General features: G+C 37.0%; 1 protein-coding gene across 3 annotated transcripts in view; it reads right to left on the bottom strand.

Moving 5' to 3' along the window:
* Positions 1-529: 529 nt before the first annotated feature.
* The window catches only part of PRKX (protein kinase cAMP-dependent X-linked catalytic subunit), a 59362-nt gene continuing 41654 nt past the window's right edge, over positions 530-18237 (bottom strand). Inside the window, exons 5-9 of one of the 3 annotated variants that reach the window (XM_062601415.1) lie at positions 16195-16290; positions 8207-8264; positions 6297-6374; positions 4968-5116; positions 530-4408 (exon numbers count right to left, since the gene is read on the bottom strand). In XM_062601415.1, coding sequence (XP_062457399.1) covers positions 4991-5116; positions 6297-6374; positions 8207-8264; positions 16195-16290 — 358 coding nt within the window. In that variant the 3' untranslated portion in view covers positions 530-4408; positions 4968-4990. The remainder of the gene's footprint in view (positions 4409-4967; positions 5117-6296; positions 6375-8206; positions 8265-16194; positions 16291-18237) is intronic. The other 2 variants (XM_062601420.1, XM_062601425.1) reach the window with 2 other exon arrangements.

Genomic DNA, 18237 nt, shown 5'->3' with positions numbered 1-18237 from the left:
ATGAACACGGTAGCTCATATGGACACTGTGCAATATATATTTATGTAACTATCTCTGCAAGTTAGAGGTGTCTAGTGGCCAAGAAATAAAATGTAGTTGACCAGGGAGAAGCAATCTGACACTAACAGCTACATCAATTTTCATAAAAGTAGACTTGAAGTTCCTGATGGAAGATGAAATAAAGGTTCAGTTAGCTGTGTCTGACATCGTAAGCATGTTTTTTCTGATGCTTAAAGAAATGAGGCAGTATAAAATGTGTGTCCAGGAGAGTGTTCAAGTCATTAAACTGTGGAAAATGCTGATCCAAACAGGACCACAGAATCATTAATGAGAAGTTTGAATTAACACTTTTTAGTATGAGAGCACTACCTGAATCAAACTGCAAAATACACTTCCTGGAACTCCTGGGCCAATAGTTACTGAAATGCTCCACCACTTGTGTCTTTCTCTGGAAAGATTTAACTCCTGAAAAGAAGGAACAGTTATTTTATCCACTGCTCTCCTTTCTCACTCAAAACATTTTGGATGAAGAACCTTTACCTCCTCCCAGCATGAATGGAAGCAAACTAGGTTTAAACACTTAAAAAGATATAAAGGTTTATTAAATGAATCCAGATTTGACAGATATTACATAAATTAAACAGCAATAAAATTTTACTAGGGTTTATATACAGATCACAGTGATTTTCATTGTGCAATGAGGGCTGATTTTGTAACTTTGAACAGTACTTACACATGTGAGCTACAACAAGCAACCAGCAACATACATCATTAGTCCAAGTTAACCTGGGAGCTCTAGCAGTTCAGACTGATTATGTAGTACATCAATGCCTACTACTACTATCACTACTTACTACACAGAGTATTCATAAAGCAGTAAAGGTTTGCCATAGAAAAGTGCAAAACATGGGAAGTCTGTACACAGTACAGTACAAAAAGGAATCATGCTACAGTCATTGAAAGCTGAGAAATAATTCTATAGCATAGGAAGCACTGCATCACAAGTCTTCTGAATGGCAAGCAGATGGGCTGAGGAACAGCCATATCTTAAATTGCTTTCAAAACTGCAAAAATCCCTGTTCATCCATTTAAACATAGTTTAGTACCTATATTTTGATCAATTAACAATGACTTTTCTACAGTGGAAGATCACATTAGTTAAAGCTCAGTAGCACACATATTCATTGATCAAGCTAATTTACAGGAAATCTACAGCATGTTCTCCATTTAAATCATGAAGCATTTTTACCATTTGGTTACAAGGCAATTGTGTTTACAATGCACATTTATTCACTTAAAACCTCAATTTGGGCAATTAAAAATATATATATATAAAACTCAAAAATAAAGATTGTTTTGTTTTTTAATGTTTAACATTCTAGTTCACCAAAGCAGAAGGAATATGAAAGGCCTGTGGGCTCTTGCAAGAAAACAGTCCTTATGCAACAGTCTATATGCAAAAATACATGTTAACAGAAGCAACCATAATAAAATGAACTTCAGAGAATATCATACCTAAAAAAAAAAAAAGGGTGTTCTAGCTTGCTTCAAAAAAAAAAAAAAAAAAAAAATCCAGAGTCCTTAGTGCACTTTGTATCTGGGAACTCCTCCTTTAGCACACACACAGAACTACATTAGTGGTCCATGAGGTTCCAGCAAAGACTTAAAATAAAACCGACTCACTTGTGCAAATAAAGAGTGGATGATTACAGCTCATTAAGTTCAAGACTGTAGAAAAAAATTAAAAAAAAATATTAAATAATGCTTCAAACATTCTTTTCTTAAGGATTTTAATTTAAAAATTGGAAAAAGTTTTGTACTAGAAAGCATATTGACGAGGTCAGTAGTTAGATATATGTATTCATGGCTGTGGAAACAATGTAAAGTCAGTGGATCAGCATAATTACTAAGATTGTATTTGTTTCTTTAGTCTCTATTATAATGAGTGTCAGTGCATCCACTGCCAGCAATGGATAAGGTTCATAAACAGAAAGAAAAAACACTATCTCCTGTTGTTCAAGCATTCAAAACTTCTAACCACTAATGTGGTAAATTTGTTCAAACATAACTTCATTTATTCAGCTTTGAAGACTTAAACACAGTTCAAGTTTTCATTTTTGCAAAAAGAACTTGTCATTTAGGATACTAGCTTACTGTAGTATATATATCTTTAAAGAAGAAACAGTTTTTGCAGTACTCTGATTCCATAAATACTGTAAGCTTACACATTAAAATGCAGAAGTGTACTTGCTCTCTTTAGACACTGCAAGTGGTGTTTTTACATACTTCTGTTTCTCTAATTGACTTGGAATATTTAACACCAAGGATATAAATATAGTGGACCAAACTTTATTATTATTTCTTTAAGAGAACAATGTATTTTTATGATGTTAAAGCAATGGTTCTCTATGCATTTTCTGTACTTTATTATATATTCTTATACAGTTTTGAGTGGCTGTTGGGGCCACCAACTTGTGGCATTTGTGTAACATTATCAGGACAACGTTTTGATGTTCCAGAATTACCAACTTTGAAGTGTCAAGATTTTGTTACATAAAGAAAAACAAAATTTGCAAATTTCCAAAAAAAAGTTACACAATCTCTTACAAATCTGTACTTCTTATAGAAAGATAGATCTAATGATCTAGACATTGCAACTCTTGAAGTACATCTACTGTTTTCCTATACTTCCGCACTATTTAGAGCTTGGCAACAAAATGGAGGCAGCTTTTCTACCTAGAGACTCCAGCTATAACTTTGTCAGAAAATAACTGACAGAGTAATTTTACTAGTTATTAGCAGAGTATCTACTTTTTAAGCATGCTGAATTTAGTTCAGAAAAAATCATCTTTGGCTTGGATTTCTTATGGTATTTTAGAACAAAAATATAGGGAACAGTTTGTGGGGCTACATGATCTACTTAAACAGTTTGAAGTTTTATACAGAGCCATCAAAGAACAACTCCAGTGAACTGATGCGCTTTTGAAAAACATATGTTTGGTCTAAATATAACAATTTCACTAAAAGTCATCAATACCCACAACATCTAACAGAATGCATTTGTGTTTTGAAATCAAAGCACTTCAAAATCAATTTCCCTATATTAGCGTAATTATCACAATATGAAACAAAAAAATCTGAAAGATATCCTGATTTGTATACAATCTACCTTCACCTTTATGTATATTCATATACATAGATACATACATACACACATAGTGATATTTGGTGCTACTTAAAATGAAGCAATATTGCAAATATTTCCTAAATATAGTGTACTCAATCTGCCAGAGCCTCACATAGAAAGCTGTCAGCATAGGATCAAAGAGAGACTCCTTACATCTAAGGTTTCAACTCAGTACATATGGAATTCCTGGCAGTAGAGACTTCAGAATATTTCTAAATGTGGCACAGAGGATTGGCTCTAATACATATTCAGTCTTCTCCTTGATATTCAGGAGTGCTAAGCATTCAACAACTGTTTCAGTAAGGAAAAGAGTCTGTTATGGCTTGTGCTTTAAATTTGGAGAAGACAGCAAGCTTCGAGAGAAAACAACTCCTGTAAGATCCACTTAGGGAACTTACCAGAGCCCTTTTACCAGTATGCACTGAATTACATGTTACAGAGTCCTTACATGAGGAATCTCATTTTAGACAGCGTATCATTACTCAATATCCTGGTTTGTAAAGAGACATCACTGTAACAGAACTTCATGAACTAGCCAGTCAGATGTTTTTTAAATCAACAATAAAATATGCCCTTGTCTTTCTGCTTTCAAGTACTATGGTTGCAAGTGTGAGGCATTGGAAATTTTAGGTACAAATCTTTTTAAAACTTAATTATTTTTATTTTTTACAAAGAATTATAAAATGTATATAAGATGATGAAAAACTCATTTATCCTTTTAAGATTTTTATTCCTAGAGAACTTCTTGAAAAACATTATTTGAAAAATAAAAATCATAGACTCTGCAAAGTACAAAAATTTACATCTTTGCACAGTTCCTGTGCTTTAGTTGTATTGTATTCATTATATACATATATACTAATTTGTGCTTTTAATTACACAAGTTTAGTATAAACTTATAAAATTAAGTCTGAGATAACTATGCAAAAAGGATCTGAGAATAGCAGGAAACTCAACAAAACCATAAGTTAAAAAACAAAAATCTAAAATATACCATTTTAGTGAGCCTACTTCAGAGTAGACTATCAATATTACAATTTGCTAAACTAATGTCAAATCTTTACAGCTAAAAATGAGTTTTGTTTGCCTCCAACTATTTAAATATTTAGTACGTATATCTGAATGCAGTAACATTCTCATCCACATCAAAAAAGTCTTCATTTACGTATGAAGTCATTTGTCTTCAGACTTGCTCTTAGAACTTCAGTTTCCTTCCAGTTTCTAATACAAAAATAACAGGAAAAGAACACAAAAGACAGTATAGAGCACGTAACTTCAGAGACAATTATCAACCCATCACAGTTTGGGCGGAAAAAAAAAATCGAGAATCTAGGGTACAGAATTACTCTGATCTTTTTTCCTCTAGCTAAGGTTTTGGTTCTTAATGTAAACAACTTGCAATCAAGAACAATCACATTTGATTTGCTTATCTATCAAATCAATCTAGATCTTTGCTTTTAACACACTACTTAAAAGTTTTAAGAATAGCAAGTTTAAATGCCTATACATGCAGAACTCTTGATCATTGTAGAACAAGCAAAGCCTGAGAGATAAATTACTTTTGTCATCCAGTAGATCTACTTTACAACATTTTACAATGTATTATTTCAACCATTTCCTCTATTTTATGCTGTTTTCTTACCCTGACCAATTCACATTGTTTTTATAAGCTATAATAAAGCACTAATCCGTGTTATGAATCAGAAGATGTGATTTCTGCATAAAGCTCTCATTCATAGAATTGAAGTGTTCTGAAGAGAACTCTTGAGAGTGGACATACCTTGTCCAGTGTGGATGCCACATTCAGAAGTTCTTGAAAATTTCTAGATCTTTAGGAGGTACTGGAGGTGTTTTGTTCCAGTCATCTTCAGGATAAGCTTCAAAATTGGATGTATCCCCATCATTGGATACTTTCGGCACAATAGGAGGCTAGTCAGAACAAGCACAACAAAAACATAGTTTCTCAATTAGACACTTTCCATCATATTATTAGAGAAGAAATTCTGTGAAAAAATGATTAAAAAAGTGATATATATTTATGAAAATACACAGCTTTCACCAATAATGAATGGCACAAGAGAGAAGCCCGTAGCCTACAGTTAAAAGACACTTTTATAAGAAAGATGTCTATGTATTTAGGCCTCTAATTCTAGCTGCTGTGCAAATAAAAGATGACTGCAAGAGATTTCATTAAAGTTCCAAGCATGTTGTGCTGTAGCATAGTCTGTCATTCTCCTCTTTCTCTCCTCTCCTCCCATTCAGCCAGTCAGCAAAAAGAAATGTTATCACATTAGGACCCTTTCTCCTAAAAGGGAATGAGTCCTCTTGATAGTAGTGTGGGTAAAAGCTCTGTAATTGAAGAGGGGAGAAAACCCATACATCTCTTTCAAGTTGACTGTTTTTAAAGAGGCTGTGATAACTAACTTGTGCAAGCTTCTCATTACCTTCTACACTTTTTTCTAGTCTAGCAATCAATTCAGGAGGAAAAGAAAGTGCTCAGCTGTAAAAATTGTGATTTCACAAGGAGGTCTGCAAAAGAACCTGACATTCAAATCTCATTTTTTCACAGTTTTACTTCTAAAGGACTTTAATAAGCATCTTATGGTGTTGATAGTTTTTGCAAACATTAGACCTTACATAATTACGTTCATAAATCCTTCTCTCTCACTCTCTTCCTCCTACTGCCATATGTTTTATGTTCTCTTAGAGCATTTATCTGAGCTGAACTTGGAACAAAAATTTAAAGCCTAGAATAAATAATTCCCACGGTTCTGTAATGGAAAAAACAGAACAAAACATTCATTTCACAATAGTTATTTACAAAATCCTAAGAACTGTAAATTAAATCCCATATTATGTAATGCAAATCAACTTCATATTAGCTAAATGAAGCAGGGATTTTTTTTACCTTGTTCATAGCAAATATATGATGTAAACAAACATTCAAATAAAGTAACTTTGCTGTGCAAAAGGGAAAAATGCATACATATTATTAGCACAAATATCCACACACGCTCATACACAAACAATAGGCAAAAAAGCCTCAAACAGTTTAACTGAATGATAATTTCTGGTTGCCATGGCCTATACAGTATTTTGCAGAGTATACCTTCAGTTTTCTTTGAGGTACAGCATCCCAATCTATAGACCTGAACCATCGATGTCTCTTCACATCATCTGCTCCATTCTTTAAAGAAAAAGCAAAAAAAATTGTTTAAAGAAGCTGCTCATATGCCAAAACATGTATTTCATCACAAAAACTGTGGCATGAAGCCAGAATGAAGGTGCATTTAACCCTGTGTTCTCTCTCAGGTGGTAACCAGTAAAAGATTCTATAGGACAGGTTTATAGTGTCACTTTCTACCATCCCCTGAGTTCCATAGTAATATTGGACTAAAATTTTAACTTTTTTTAAGCATTCTTCTGATATAAGGAAGATCAAGAAAAGGCTTTCTATAGGAAATATATTACAAAAATATTAACTTGACCACAGAAAATATTACTTTGGCCTAAAATATTAATTTCTACAGAAATATTAATATAATTTAAAATTATTTAATACATAAAAAAAATTCAGAAAATTTTGTATTAGCTCAATGTAAATCAAAAGATTGTTCAAGTATCTCAGTTTGGTTACTCATCTGGTAAAAAACTAACAGACAGACAAAGGAAACCAAATCACCATTGTACACCGTTCAACCATTCACTACAGTTCTGTCACTTCTTTTTTCTCTAGCGTTTTAGAGAGTGTCTCTTATTCAGATATGCTTTTCAAATCTTACACTAATTAACAGAATAACTGAGGGTTGATGGTGTATTAAACCTATGGCTAAGAAATGCTTAATTCTAGGACCTAAATGTGTATCAATATATTCAAGGAACCTGGATGACTTTTCATCCTTTACCTTCTTTGGTAATGCGTAAAATAATTCATGTTTTAGGCAAAACAAACTCACAGACACCCCCCTCGTCCCCCAGTTCTACCGTTCTCCATTGAGTGAAATGGAAATTTTAGCTGTCTCTAAATACCTAAAGGATTAAACAAGCTAATATAGTTATCTGTAATGCTGTAAGCATCATAACAAGTCAGTGAATACAAGATTAATTTGTGCTAGAAGGTTTTATTAATCTAGTGTGAGTTTTGAGTTGCCCTGGATAGCCTGTCCTAGTTCACAAACAGCTAACTTATCACAACACTACCAGCCACGACTACAACTCAACTGCATAATCATATGAGCTGGTAATAAAACTGTCCTCCTCTTGGCATCAGACATAGCACCTCATTAGGACACCTGACAAAATATGCAAGATTGTTTTGTGTTGCTCTTTGACAAATCAGATACAGATGCATTTCTGAGGTAGACTGAGATGCTATCTGATCCACGCAAATGCATTTTTGACTAGTGAACTATTTCCACCAGAAGTCTACAAGATGACAGTAAGAAAAATTCTTCCTGGCAGAAGGAAATGAATTTGATTGTGCTTAATCAGTCCAACCACCACGCTATCAGGACAAAAATGACTGCACATCACAGTACAATACCAATCTTTATGTGTCTAAGTAACTACACAGCCTCAAATTTGTTTAGTGCCCCTTCTGTGGTTAAACACCTTCAAAAGAAGAACCAAATCACTTGGTTCTCTCAGGCCTACAGATTTTACATTAGACCAGAAACACAGTGCTCAGTCTTCAAATCACTCAACAAACAGGTAATATGGGCTTTGGGAGCAAGGGGAAGAGGCAGGCAGGGGCATGAGGAAGAGAGGAGGAGGGGTGAGCACGTGTGTGTACACAAATCAAATACAGATTAATCCTGATAGTGTAAGTACGATTTTCAGAAAGATAGTTAAATTTTGCATTTAGATCAGCACTAAAAAAAAATAAAATATGGGAAAATATATTTTAATTTCATGCTTACAGAAATGCACAAATACCATAAGAGTTTTTCTATATCTTTCCTATAAATTTCTTCCAACACTGTGTCTTGATCTGCATGACATGCAGCGTCTTATACTGACCTTCATATTTCCTAGTCGTCTTGTCCTATCAACCACAAGCAGCTTCTTAATAAGGTCTCTACAGTAAAGAAAATATTATACATTGTTAAATAAAAGCAAATTATGTTTGCTGCCATACACATTTTACAGAATGTGAGCATACATCCCTTTGACTAGCTAATATCATGTATAATATACCCAGTTATTTCTTCCATACTTCGGAACAGTTAAGAGTGAATGACAAAAATGGCAAAATTGGGTAACTTGGTCTAAAAGGAAATAAAATTTATTCCAAGTCTCTTTCAAGAAGCTATACTGCAAAGGAGACAAAAATTGTATGTCCCTCTCTTTCTCTCTTTTGTAATATGGTATTTTTCTTAGCATTTTGCTGGGATTTTCAAATTTCAAAACATATCAAATCTATTTTGCAGAACATAACTAATAAGCTGCATCTCCAATTTTATAAATTTGTATTTAAGTTCTATGATAGTTAAATATTCAAAGAAACCATATAAGAGCTAGTCATCTGCCTAAAGCTAGTAATATTCACAAGTTCTCATTTTACTGCAAATGAAAAGCCTCCTTTGAGACTAGTTCATTGAACAACTCTACATGAAGCTATGTTAACATTTTAAAAGATGAAGGTAAGTTTAGAGACAGAGGACTTCACTTGTAATAGCAAAATAAGTATCAGGCAACAACTCCAACATAAACCAACATGAACACCACAGATACTGCTGAATTAAATCCATTACATATGGGTTAAGAGACAATCTGATTGCACATTTCTATAAGCAGTTACTTTCTATTTTAAAGACTATTTTGCTATCTAATTTCAGCATAATGCAATTTGCATAAACCACCAAAGAGAGGAAAAAGAGAATAGTTTAGCCATTCTTACCGTTTCTACAGCCTAAAATAGACACAAAAAAATACAGTACTGCATGAAACTCCAGGGAACTGAAGAATGTGGTAAATTGACTTTTAACCATGCAGAAGGCTAACCCCTCTCCCCCCCACCCCCCAAAAAAAAAAAAAAAAAAAACTTTATTTACAGAAGAAAGCCAAGTACAAAGGGCACATCTGCCTCCTTGCACATCCCCCTAAACTGTAACACCTACTATTCTCCCCCCTCAAAGATATTACGTCATGTACCCTAGAAATCACAAAAGCTCACATATAAAGAATATATGAACTGAGACAGAATGTGTCAGACTGTTGAAAAGCTGTCGTATTTGGCAGGGATACAATTCTAAAACTCAACTGGAAAATATTTAATTGCCAGATAAAAAGAGAATAAAAAAAGTCAAAGCAGAAAGCAATTTTCTAAACTCTTATGATCATTCCACCCAGTGTTTGGAAACTGAATCCTTTTGCAGTCACCCTCAAAGAAATACCTCCTTCTAATTCTTTATGGAGAAGACTACTCTTTATAGAAAAGACTACTATAGCTAAAATCAAAATTTTCAATTAAAGTAAAACTGAAAGCAATCCACAAACCCAGAACAGATTCACAGACCATATGATCAAAATTAATTAATGAGGTTTGTTTTTCCCATACAACTAGAGAATATGCAACAGATCATTCTTGGCTTGCTTTAAGAATTCTTCTTGGAATTACACAGCTACGGGATGAGCTTGCTCAGTGATACTGTGTTATCATTGAAGAAGAACACACCTGCTGCATTCAGTAAAACAAATAATCTTTAAGTCTCATCAAGTAATAGGTAGTTTATTGTTTCTTTATTACAGAGTTTCCCAAATATGATTTAGAAATGATCAAGTTAAAAATCAATACAATACATATGTTGCTGTATGTATATGGGGGTGAAATTCTACATCAGGGCATTCCCAGACCAATAATCACTAGGCTGCTCTAGCACTGACATTATGCTTTGCACTTTCCAAAACTGTTTTTGCCAAGAGTTTACAAGAGCAGGAAAGAAAAATGAAATAGAATGGAATAACTTACAAACTCATGAGTGGCCAAAGAAATAGTTGGAACATCAATTAATACTTTGTTTTACCAGAAGTGATGTAGTGCAAAACTACGCCAACAGCCTCCTATTTCAGAACTACCAGTTGGTTAGTTTATCACCATCTTCACAGTAGAAGTGTTTCTTCAGAAGATATTTGACTTAATGATCAAATGTATCAAGGACTCTATATATGCAGATTAATGAACTTGCAGAAAATATCTGATCAAACAGTAAGAAAGCTAGCAAAAGGGACATAGTAGAGAGCAGTGTGAGAAGAGGGTAACTTACGCCAGAAAAAAACAACAGTTATACAAGATCTTATAAAATATTAAAGGACAATGAATGTCATATGATAGGAGAGAAAACAAAAGTGATAAAAATTCACAGAATAAAATAGGGAGGTGGTGGTGGTGGTGAGAGAGAACAAAAGTTTCGGCCAACAGTTTGTGTAGCAGATCTTGGTAGAAAAGCTTTCCCAGGGGGCAACAGTAACTACAGGGAAAACAGTCTGGATTCTAAAAGCAGACAGCTGAAGTTCAGTTCTTCCAAATACTGGATTACATTAATATTTTAGACATAGCCTGGATGTGACAGATAGGACCCAATATATTCCCCATCCCTGCAGAGATATCAAGTGATAGGAAGAAGGGAATGAAAACAAAGGGGATAAAAGGAAAGGGAGAAGCAGACTGACACCTTAGTAAACGCTTTTTAAGTTAATGGTGCAGAGATGTCAAGAGACCATCTATTTCTGCATGTTGTGGTTAAGAAAAAAAAAGAGAAAAAAATGAGAGAAGAAAGAGAGGAGGGGAGGAGGAGGTTGGAATAAGAGACATATTATGCTAACAGTTCTCTGTAGTAAGAAGCTGAAGCCATGCAAGTGGATGACATCACCACAAAACAAGTTGTAAAAGGTGGAGAACCTAATCCAAATCCCATGAGATTCTTTAAAAACAGGTGCGTAATGGGAATGAACTGCCAAGCACACACTGCAAGAACATCTGGACCATGTATGAAGGAAAACTGGGAAAGTGTAGTAACAACTATATTTATTAGTAAGTCTACACTTCATTGATGGCCATATCTAGATTGAATATCAAGATCTATATATACACACTGACTACCACAACTACAAAGCTTCATGGCATCAGGTATCCTCTGTATAGTCCAGATCAGTAAGTGTTGGTCTGTGAATGCTGAGTATGAACAGGTACTACATTTACATGTTTTCACCACGTTAGACAGGTTATTAGTGACAACAACCTACTTTGTTGTTGCCTTCTGTTATTCATCTTTCTGGCATACTACTTTGAGCTGTTCATCTTTATATCACACTCTTATAATTTAGTGCACACAATATGTTTGGAGATACTCAGCCTTTCCTAAGAAAGACTGGGTTAGGAAGACTAGGCAAGGAGACGCTAAATTGGAAACAGTATCTAAATAGTAAGTGAAAGGTCTGTTAACAACCTCTACAAACAGGACACACTAATCAGCCTATGCTGATTCAGTGCAACTTATGATTCAATGGAGGCTTAAAAAGTCCTCCTTGAAATGATTATTTTTTTAATAAGCTGTATACCAAAAAGTATAATACATAGAAGTTCATAGAAAGTAGGACAGATGCTATTAGATTTGCCACACAGCATTTCACTTATCTACCTAGCACTTATAAAACACAAACCCATCTTTATAGGCCACTTCCACCAAAACACCTGGGTATGTAAGAGTAATTTCCTGTCCTTATTCAATCATCTGTGCCTCTGAAGAAAAACTTCACATCAAAACTTGTACTTCCTCTGTTACAATATTGTATTTTAGCACAGCTAATAGAAGCAGCAAACAGACAGCAAGCAGCTTGCGCTGCAGTGTCTTGGCTCTGCTTAGAACCTTTGAGGACCTTGTCTGAAGTTGTGGAGGCTTTCTGGGGACCTCTGAGGAACTAGAGGGTGACTGCTGCTAACAGGAAAGCAGAGCTAAGCAAGGACAGCTACAGGAAGCATTAACTTCTCCTGGGAGAAACTCTAGCTAGCTGTAGCTGCCTCTAACAAGCTCTCTCGGTTGCCCCTAATCAGAGGGAATTGGGGTCTTTTATCCATGTGGCCCTTGATTAGGGCAGGTCAAGCACCTTGGGAGTCAGCACGAGGGAGATACCTATGTAAGAGCCAGGCTTAGCATGTAGCTCCCAGAGCCCAGTTAACAGAGGCAAGCAAACAAACACAACAGCTTGCACAAAAGGGTGCAAGAAGGTACCTTTGTTTCCTATCCTAGCAATGTACATTTCCTCAGATACGGTTATGACATGCCACAGACCACATTCCCCAGTAGCTGTTGGAGTTGCTGTGTCAGATGCTTTGACCCAGACAGACCTTCTGACAGCAGATGCAGCTCTACAGGTCTCTGGCTGCTGCAACTGCTCGGGGCCTCTCCATGAGGCCCGGGCTGACAGTCAGCTCTCCTGTAGGTTGTTGTTGAGGAGTTGTGTCACCAGGTAAAGGAGATACGGGAGGAAGTCAATAGGCTGCAAAGTATTCAAGACAGGGTATGCTCAAGGACCATACAGCTCCAGGAGTCCCAACCCTTCACAGTAGGGGAGTTGCCGAAGGGCTCTGTACCATGTGAAACGGTACCTCGTAACTCTGCAGAAGGCTGGGAACAGGTCATAGGAGCTGAAAGGCCTTTCTCATAGGTAAGAGGAGAAAGGCTCTCACTACTCCTAAAGACTCGCAATTGAGGAACAGGTTTAGTGCCCGCCTAGCTCAGGAAGGGTTTGGCATGGTTTTAAGGGAAGCAACTGACATACCCTGTGCCTTAAGGGAACAATGGGAAGAAGTGGCAAGTGAGTGCTGGGGGGACTACATGCTGCAGGGGACAGAGGCACCTATCTGCCAAACTGACCTCTTGCCTGTTGCCCTCCAAGGGCTTGAATAAGAGATGTCATACAGAGACTGCCAAGGCTTTTCCACACATCTGACCATCTACTGCTCTTCCATGTGGGCACTAATGATACCAAGGGCAACCTGGAAATCATTAAACAGATTTCAGAGCTCTGAGGGTGGTGGTCAAGGATGTGGGAGCCCAGGTCATTTTCTCCTCAATCCTGCTATGAGGGCAAAGGATGGGAGGAGAAGCAGATGGATTTTCCAAATTAACAACTGGCTGCACTGCTGGTGCTGGCAACAGGGTTTTGGTTTCTGTGACCATGGGATTCTGTTTGAAGATTGGCAACTAATGGAGAGAGACTGGATATACCTCACTAAGACACATGTCTTTGCCAATAGGTTGGACAGTCTGTGAAGGATGGCTTTAAACTAGGAAAGACAGGGAAAGAGGACAATTATAGAGACACTATAGTCAGTAAAACACCACTCAAGTCGGGATACTCCAGCAGGTGTGTGCAGCCAAGGAAGTATGCACAAGATATGACTATGTAGGATCCTCTGGCACTCATCATGGGAAATATGCAAGCTCAGCTGCCTCTCTAAAATGCCTGTACACCAATGAACACAGTGTAGGGAATAAACAGGAAGAATTTGAGATCTGTGTGTGGTCACAAGGCCATGATCTCATTGCAATTAGAAAGACATGGCGGGATAGCTCACATGACTGGAATGCTGCCATGGCTCTGCGAGTGCTCAGGCTACATGTGTTTTAGGAAAGACAGGCTAGGAAGGCGAGGTGGTGGAGTTGCTCTTTATGTGAGAGCGCAACTGGAACCCATCGAGCTCTGCCTAAGAGTGGATGAAGAGTGAGTTGAGCACTTATGGGTAAGGATTAAAGGGCAAGCTACCCCTGGGAATCCCAAATCCTGGAGACAAGAGAGAGAGTCAGCAGAGGGGGGGGCTTTCCCTTAGATGAGGAGGATCCAGTTAGAGACCTTCTAGGCAAACATGACACCCACAAATCCATGGGCCCTGATGGGAGGCACCCTTGAGTACTGAGGGAGCTGGCAGATGTTAGTGCTAGGCCACTCGCCATCATTTTGGAAAGGTCATGGACAACAGGAGTGGTGCCTGAGGACTGGAAGAAAGCCAGTGTCACTACAGTCTTCAAAAAGGGCAAGGAGGAGGACCCAGGCAACTACAGGCCAGTCAGCCTCACCTCCATCCCTGGAAAGGTGATGGAACAGCTCATCCTGGAAGCCATCTCCAAACATATAGAGGAAAAGAAGGTGTTCATTAGAGTCAGCATGGGTTCACCAAGGGGAAATCTTACTTAATGAGCCTGATAGCCTTCTATGATGGAATGACTGGCTGGGTAGATGAGGGGAGAGCAGCAGATGTTGTCTCCCTTGACTTCAGCAAGGCTTTCAACACTGTCTCCCATAAAATAGGTAAGCTCAGGAAGTATGGGACAGATGAGTGGACAGTGATATGGATTGAGAACTGGCTGAAAGGCAGAGCTCAGAGGGTTGTGATCCAAGGCTCAGCCAAGTTAGAGGCCTGTAGCTAGTGGTGTCCCCCAGGGTCAATACTGTGTCCAGTCTTGTTCAACTGATTCATCAGTGACCCAGATGAAGGGACTCAAAAATTTGCTCATGAAATAAAACAGGGAGGAGTGACTGAGACCTCAGAAGGTTGTGCTACCATTCAGAGACCTGGACAGGCTGGAAAGATGGACAGAAAGGAACCTCATGCAGTTCAACAAGGACAAGTGCAGGGTCCTACATCTAGTGAGGAATAACCTCATGCACCAGTACAGACTGGGGGTTGACCTGCTGGAAAGCAGCTCTGTGAAGGACTTGGGGAGTCCTAGTGGGCAATAAGTTACCCATGAGCCAGCAATGCACACTTGTGATCAAGCTAATGGTATCCTGGGGTACATTAGGAAGAGCATTGTCAGCAGGTTGAGGGAGGTGATCCTGCCGCTCCCAGCCCTGATGAGGTCACATCTGGAGTAGTGTGTCCAGTTCTGGGCTCCCCAGTACAAGAGAGACATGGAGCTACTGGAGAGAGTGCAGCGTAGAGTTACAAAGATCATCAGAGGACTCGGGCATCCCTCCCATAAGGAAAGACTGTGAGAGCTGGGCCTGTTTATCCTGGAGAAGAGGAAACTGAGAGGGGATCTTATCAGTGTCTACAAGTATCTTAAGGGAGGTTGTCAAGAGAATGGGGCCAGACTCCTTTCACTGGCACCCAGTGACAGGACAAAAGGCAATGGGCACAAACCAAAACACAGCAAGTTCCACCTGAATATAAGGAAAAACTTCTTTACCATGAGAGTGACAGAGCACTGAACAGGTTGCCCAAAGAGGTCATGGTCTTCTCTGGAGATACTCAAGACCTGCTAGGATGCGCACCTGTACCACGTGCTCTAGGTGACCATGCTTGAGCAAAGGGATTGGACTAGAAGATCTCCAGAGGTTCCTTCCAACCTCAACCATTCTGTGATTTACTAGAAAATTATTTCAACTATGGAATTTTAAAACAAAAAACAAACAAACAAAACAAACAAACAAACAAAAACAGAAGAAATCCACCAAAATTTGCAACATATCTGTAATGACTGGAGAATGTTATGAATAAAAAACTGATGACACATTTAAGACGGCATACTGAAGTGGAGCCCTGCTATCAGAAATGGAAGTGCATGTTAGATCTGTAAAAGTATCAAAGAGTCCAAATAGTTATGCAGAGAGTGATTTAACTGAAAAATTGACACACAAAGGAACAATTTTAAGTCCTCTTCCTGCTCTCCTGATGTTAATTCATGTTGAATTAATTCCTCATAGTTCTCCTCTTTTCCTTCTCCCACACCACCCTGGCAAAAATGAGCTTTATAAAAGGTGGAAAAGCATTTAGTATTTGAAAATTAAGAGAGAAAATTAAGAGTGTAAGATACTACAGAATATAGTAGGATATTGTAACCATATCTCCATCTGGAATCCTATTCAACACAAAGTTTTACTTGAATTGCAAGACTAAATATAAACTAAAATATATTCAACACAATGTTCTAGAAAATCAGAATCTAGCATCTTTTTATGAAAATAATTTAAAAATAGTAATCAGGAGGTAGCCAAGAACTTACTTTACATACAAATCCAAATGCCTTGGGAAATCTATTTTGCCAGCAAGAATCTTCTGATATATACCAAATGGATTGTCATCAAAAAATGGAGGAAACCTATTTTAATACAGCAAATTTTTAGAAGTTAGAAAAAGAATCTGCAAAAAACTTATAAGCGGTGTTAGACTATAGTAAGTGCCCACAGAAACCATGGGTTATGTAACTTTTTGGTAGGGCAACATCATCAACCACATACTACTTGAAGAAAAAGTTTAGTTACCAGGCCATTCTGAGGCTGCTATTGCAAAACAGAAAACACTTTTATATACAGTACATTCAGAACGTAATTAAATTATTACAGGAGAGCTATTTCTCTTATTAATACAGTAAAAAATTATTTGTGAAACAAACAGTCAGTATCACAAAGTCAGAAGTTTCTGTCTTTAGCTATAAAACCCAAGGGTATGCTTTCCAAAACAACATGACCATTCTTGATCTTTTCCTGCAACTGTTGGCCTACACTTAATTCACTGGTTTCCATTCAGAGTGTCAAAGGACCCTAATATGAATATAGCATGAAGCGCCGTTATTTATTATACTTCTTTAATGTTGGTACAGGCTTCGTACCTACATAGAGGTTTGAAGATGACAGCCTTTTCAGTCCGTAAAAGTCTCTCAAATGGCAGCTTCTCTTTCATGTTGGGGCAGATACAAGTCTCATGTTTCATCATCTCTAAGATGATCACTAAATTAAAATTCAATTAAAATTCTTTGCTTAGTATTTTCCAAAAAGTTTTCCATAAAACTAGCAGCCAGTTCACAGACTTTTCCTTGTGTTATACCTACAGTAACAATTGAGATTATTTTCTGTTGTGCTTCCTTTACTAGTACATGATATACACTAGTAACTCGAAGGGGAACAGAGTGTAAATCTATCAGTACAGTAGATTTAATTAGCTTAGATCAAGTGCAAAGAGATTTCTTTCTAGGGGTTACAATAAAAAGCTTTTTAGGGCAATGGGATAACTACCTATTCATTCACTGATCTCAGTCCTAGCTTGACTTACATAACATGACTTAAGCACCCCACTTAATAATGATTTTGTCTCAAAATCTTGTATAGAAAACAGATTTTGAATATCAATTCTATTAACAACATCTAATAACTATTACATTCTGACAACTAGAATATTTTCACATCTCCCTTAAGTTTAATATTTTTTTTTCTAAGAGAACTGAACAATATACAAAAACATACCATGCTGATAACTTTGGGAGACACTGATAATAGAAGCAAGGGCTGACCCAGTAATAATTGTTCATTTCACATTACTACTTTCCTTAACTTTTTGTTATTCAGTTGAGCTTATTCCCGAAAAATGCTGTGTACTAGTCATACTGCGTAAGTGTTTTCAGGAGTACTAAGTCCTTTGTTATTCAGTTGATGGTCAAGCGGATTAGCGTCTCGTTTACATATTGTAAAATTCAGACACAGACTAACCCAAACTCTGTACGAACTGTTAAATAATGCTGTCAGCATGTGTAAGGTTAAAAAAAAGAAAAAAAGAAAAGAGAAGAAGAAACAACAACAACAACACCCACCACTTTGTAAATTTATATAGTTTTCTTATTGATAAACTAAATTAGTTATTTGCCAATAGTATTGGCCAAGTTTCAGCCTCCAAGATGTCATGCAGATTTTGGACAAGACAGCATAGGTCTTGTGCTGGACGCTACCTAACAACTCAGCAAAAACAACCTTTGAGTTTCAGACCATCTTCATACTGATAAGGCATATACAAACAGCTGCCTTTTTCCCATCAACTGGCAGAGAATTAAAAGATCTCTGTGTATGGGGCAACAGCTGCAAACCGTTCATTTTGCTAACTGATGCATGCAATGGCATTGACATTGGTGTCACAGACAAGAGATAGAAGAAATGTTGCAAAATCTCAAGTGAATACACATAAGTCTTAGAATATGAAACTGTAGACAAAAATCATTAGCTACTTAAATAAACAGACCAATAGGTTACATGTGATCACTAAAGTAAAAACAAAAAAC

Source organism: Rhea pennata, chromosome 1 (genome assembly GCF_028389875.1).
Source record: "Rhea pennata isolate bPtePen1 chromosome 1, bPtePen1.pri, whole genome shotgun sequence".
NCBI lineage: Eukaryota > Metazoa > Chordata > Aves > Rheiformes > Rheidae > Rhea > Rhea pennata.
This window is presented reverse-complemented; position numbering and strand designations above follow the sequence as displayed.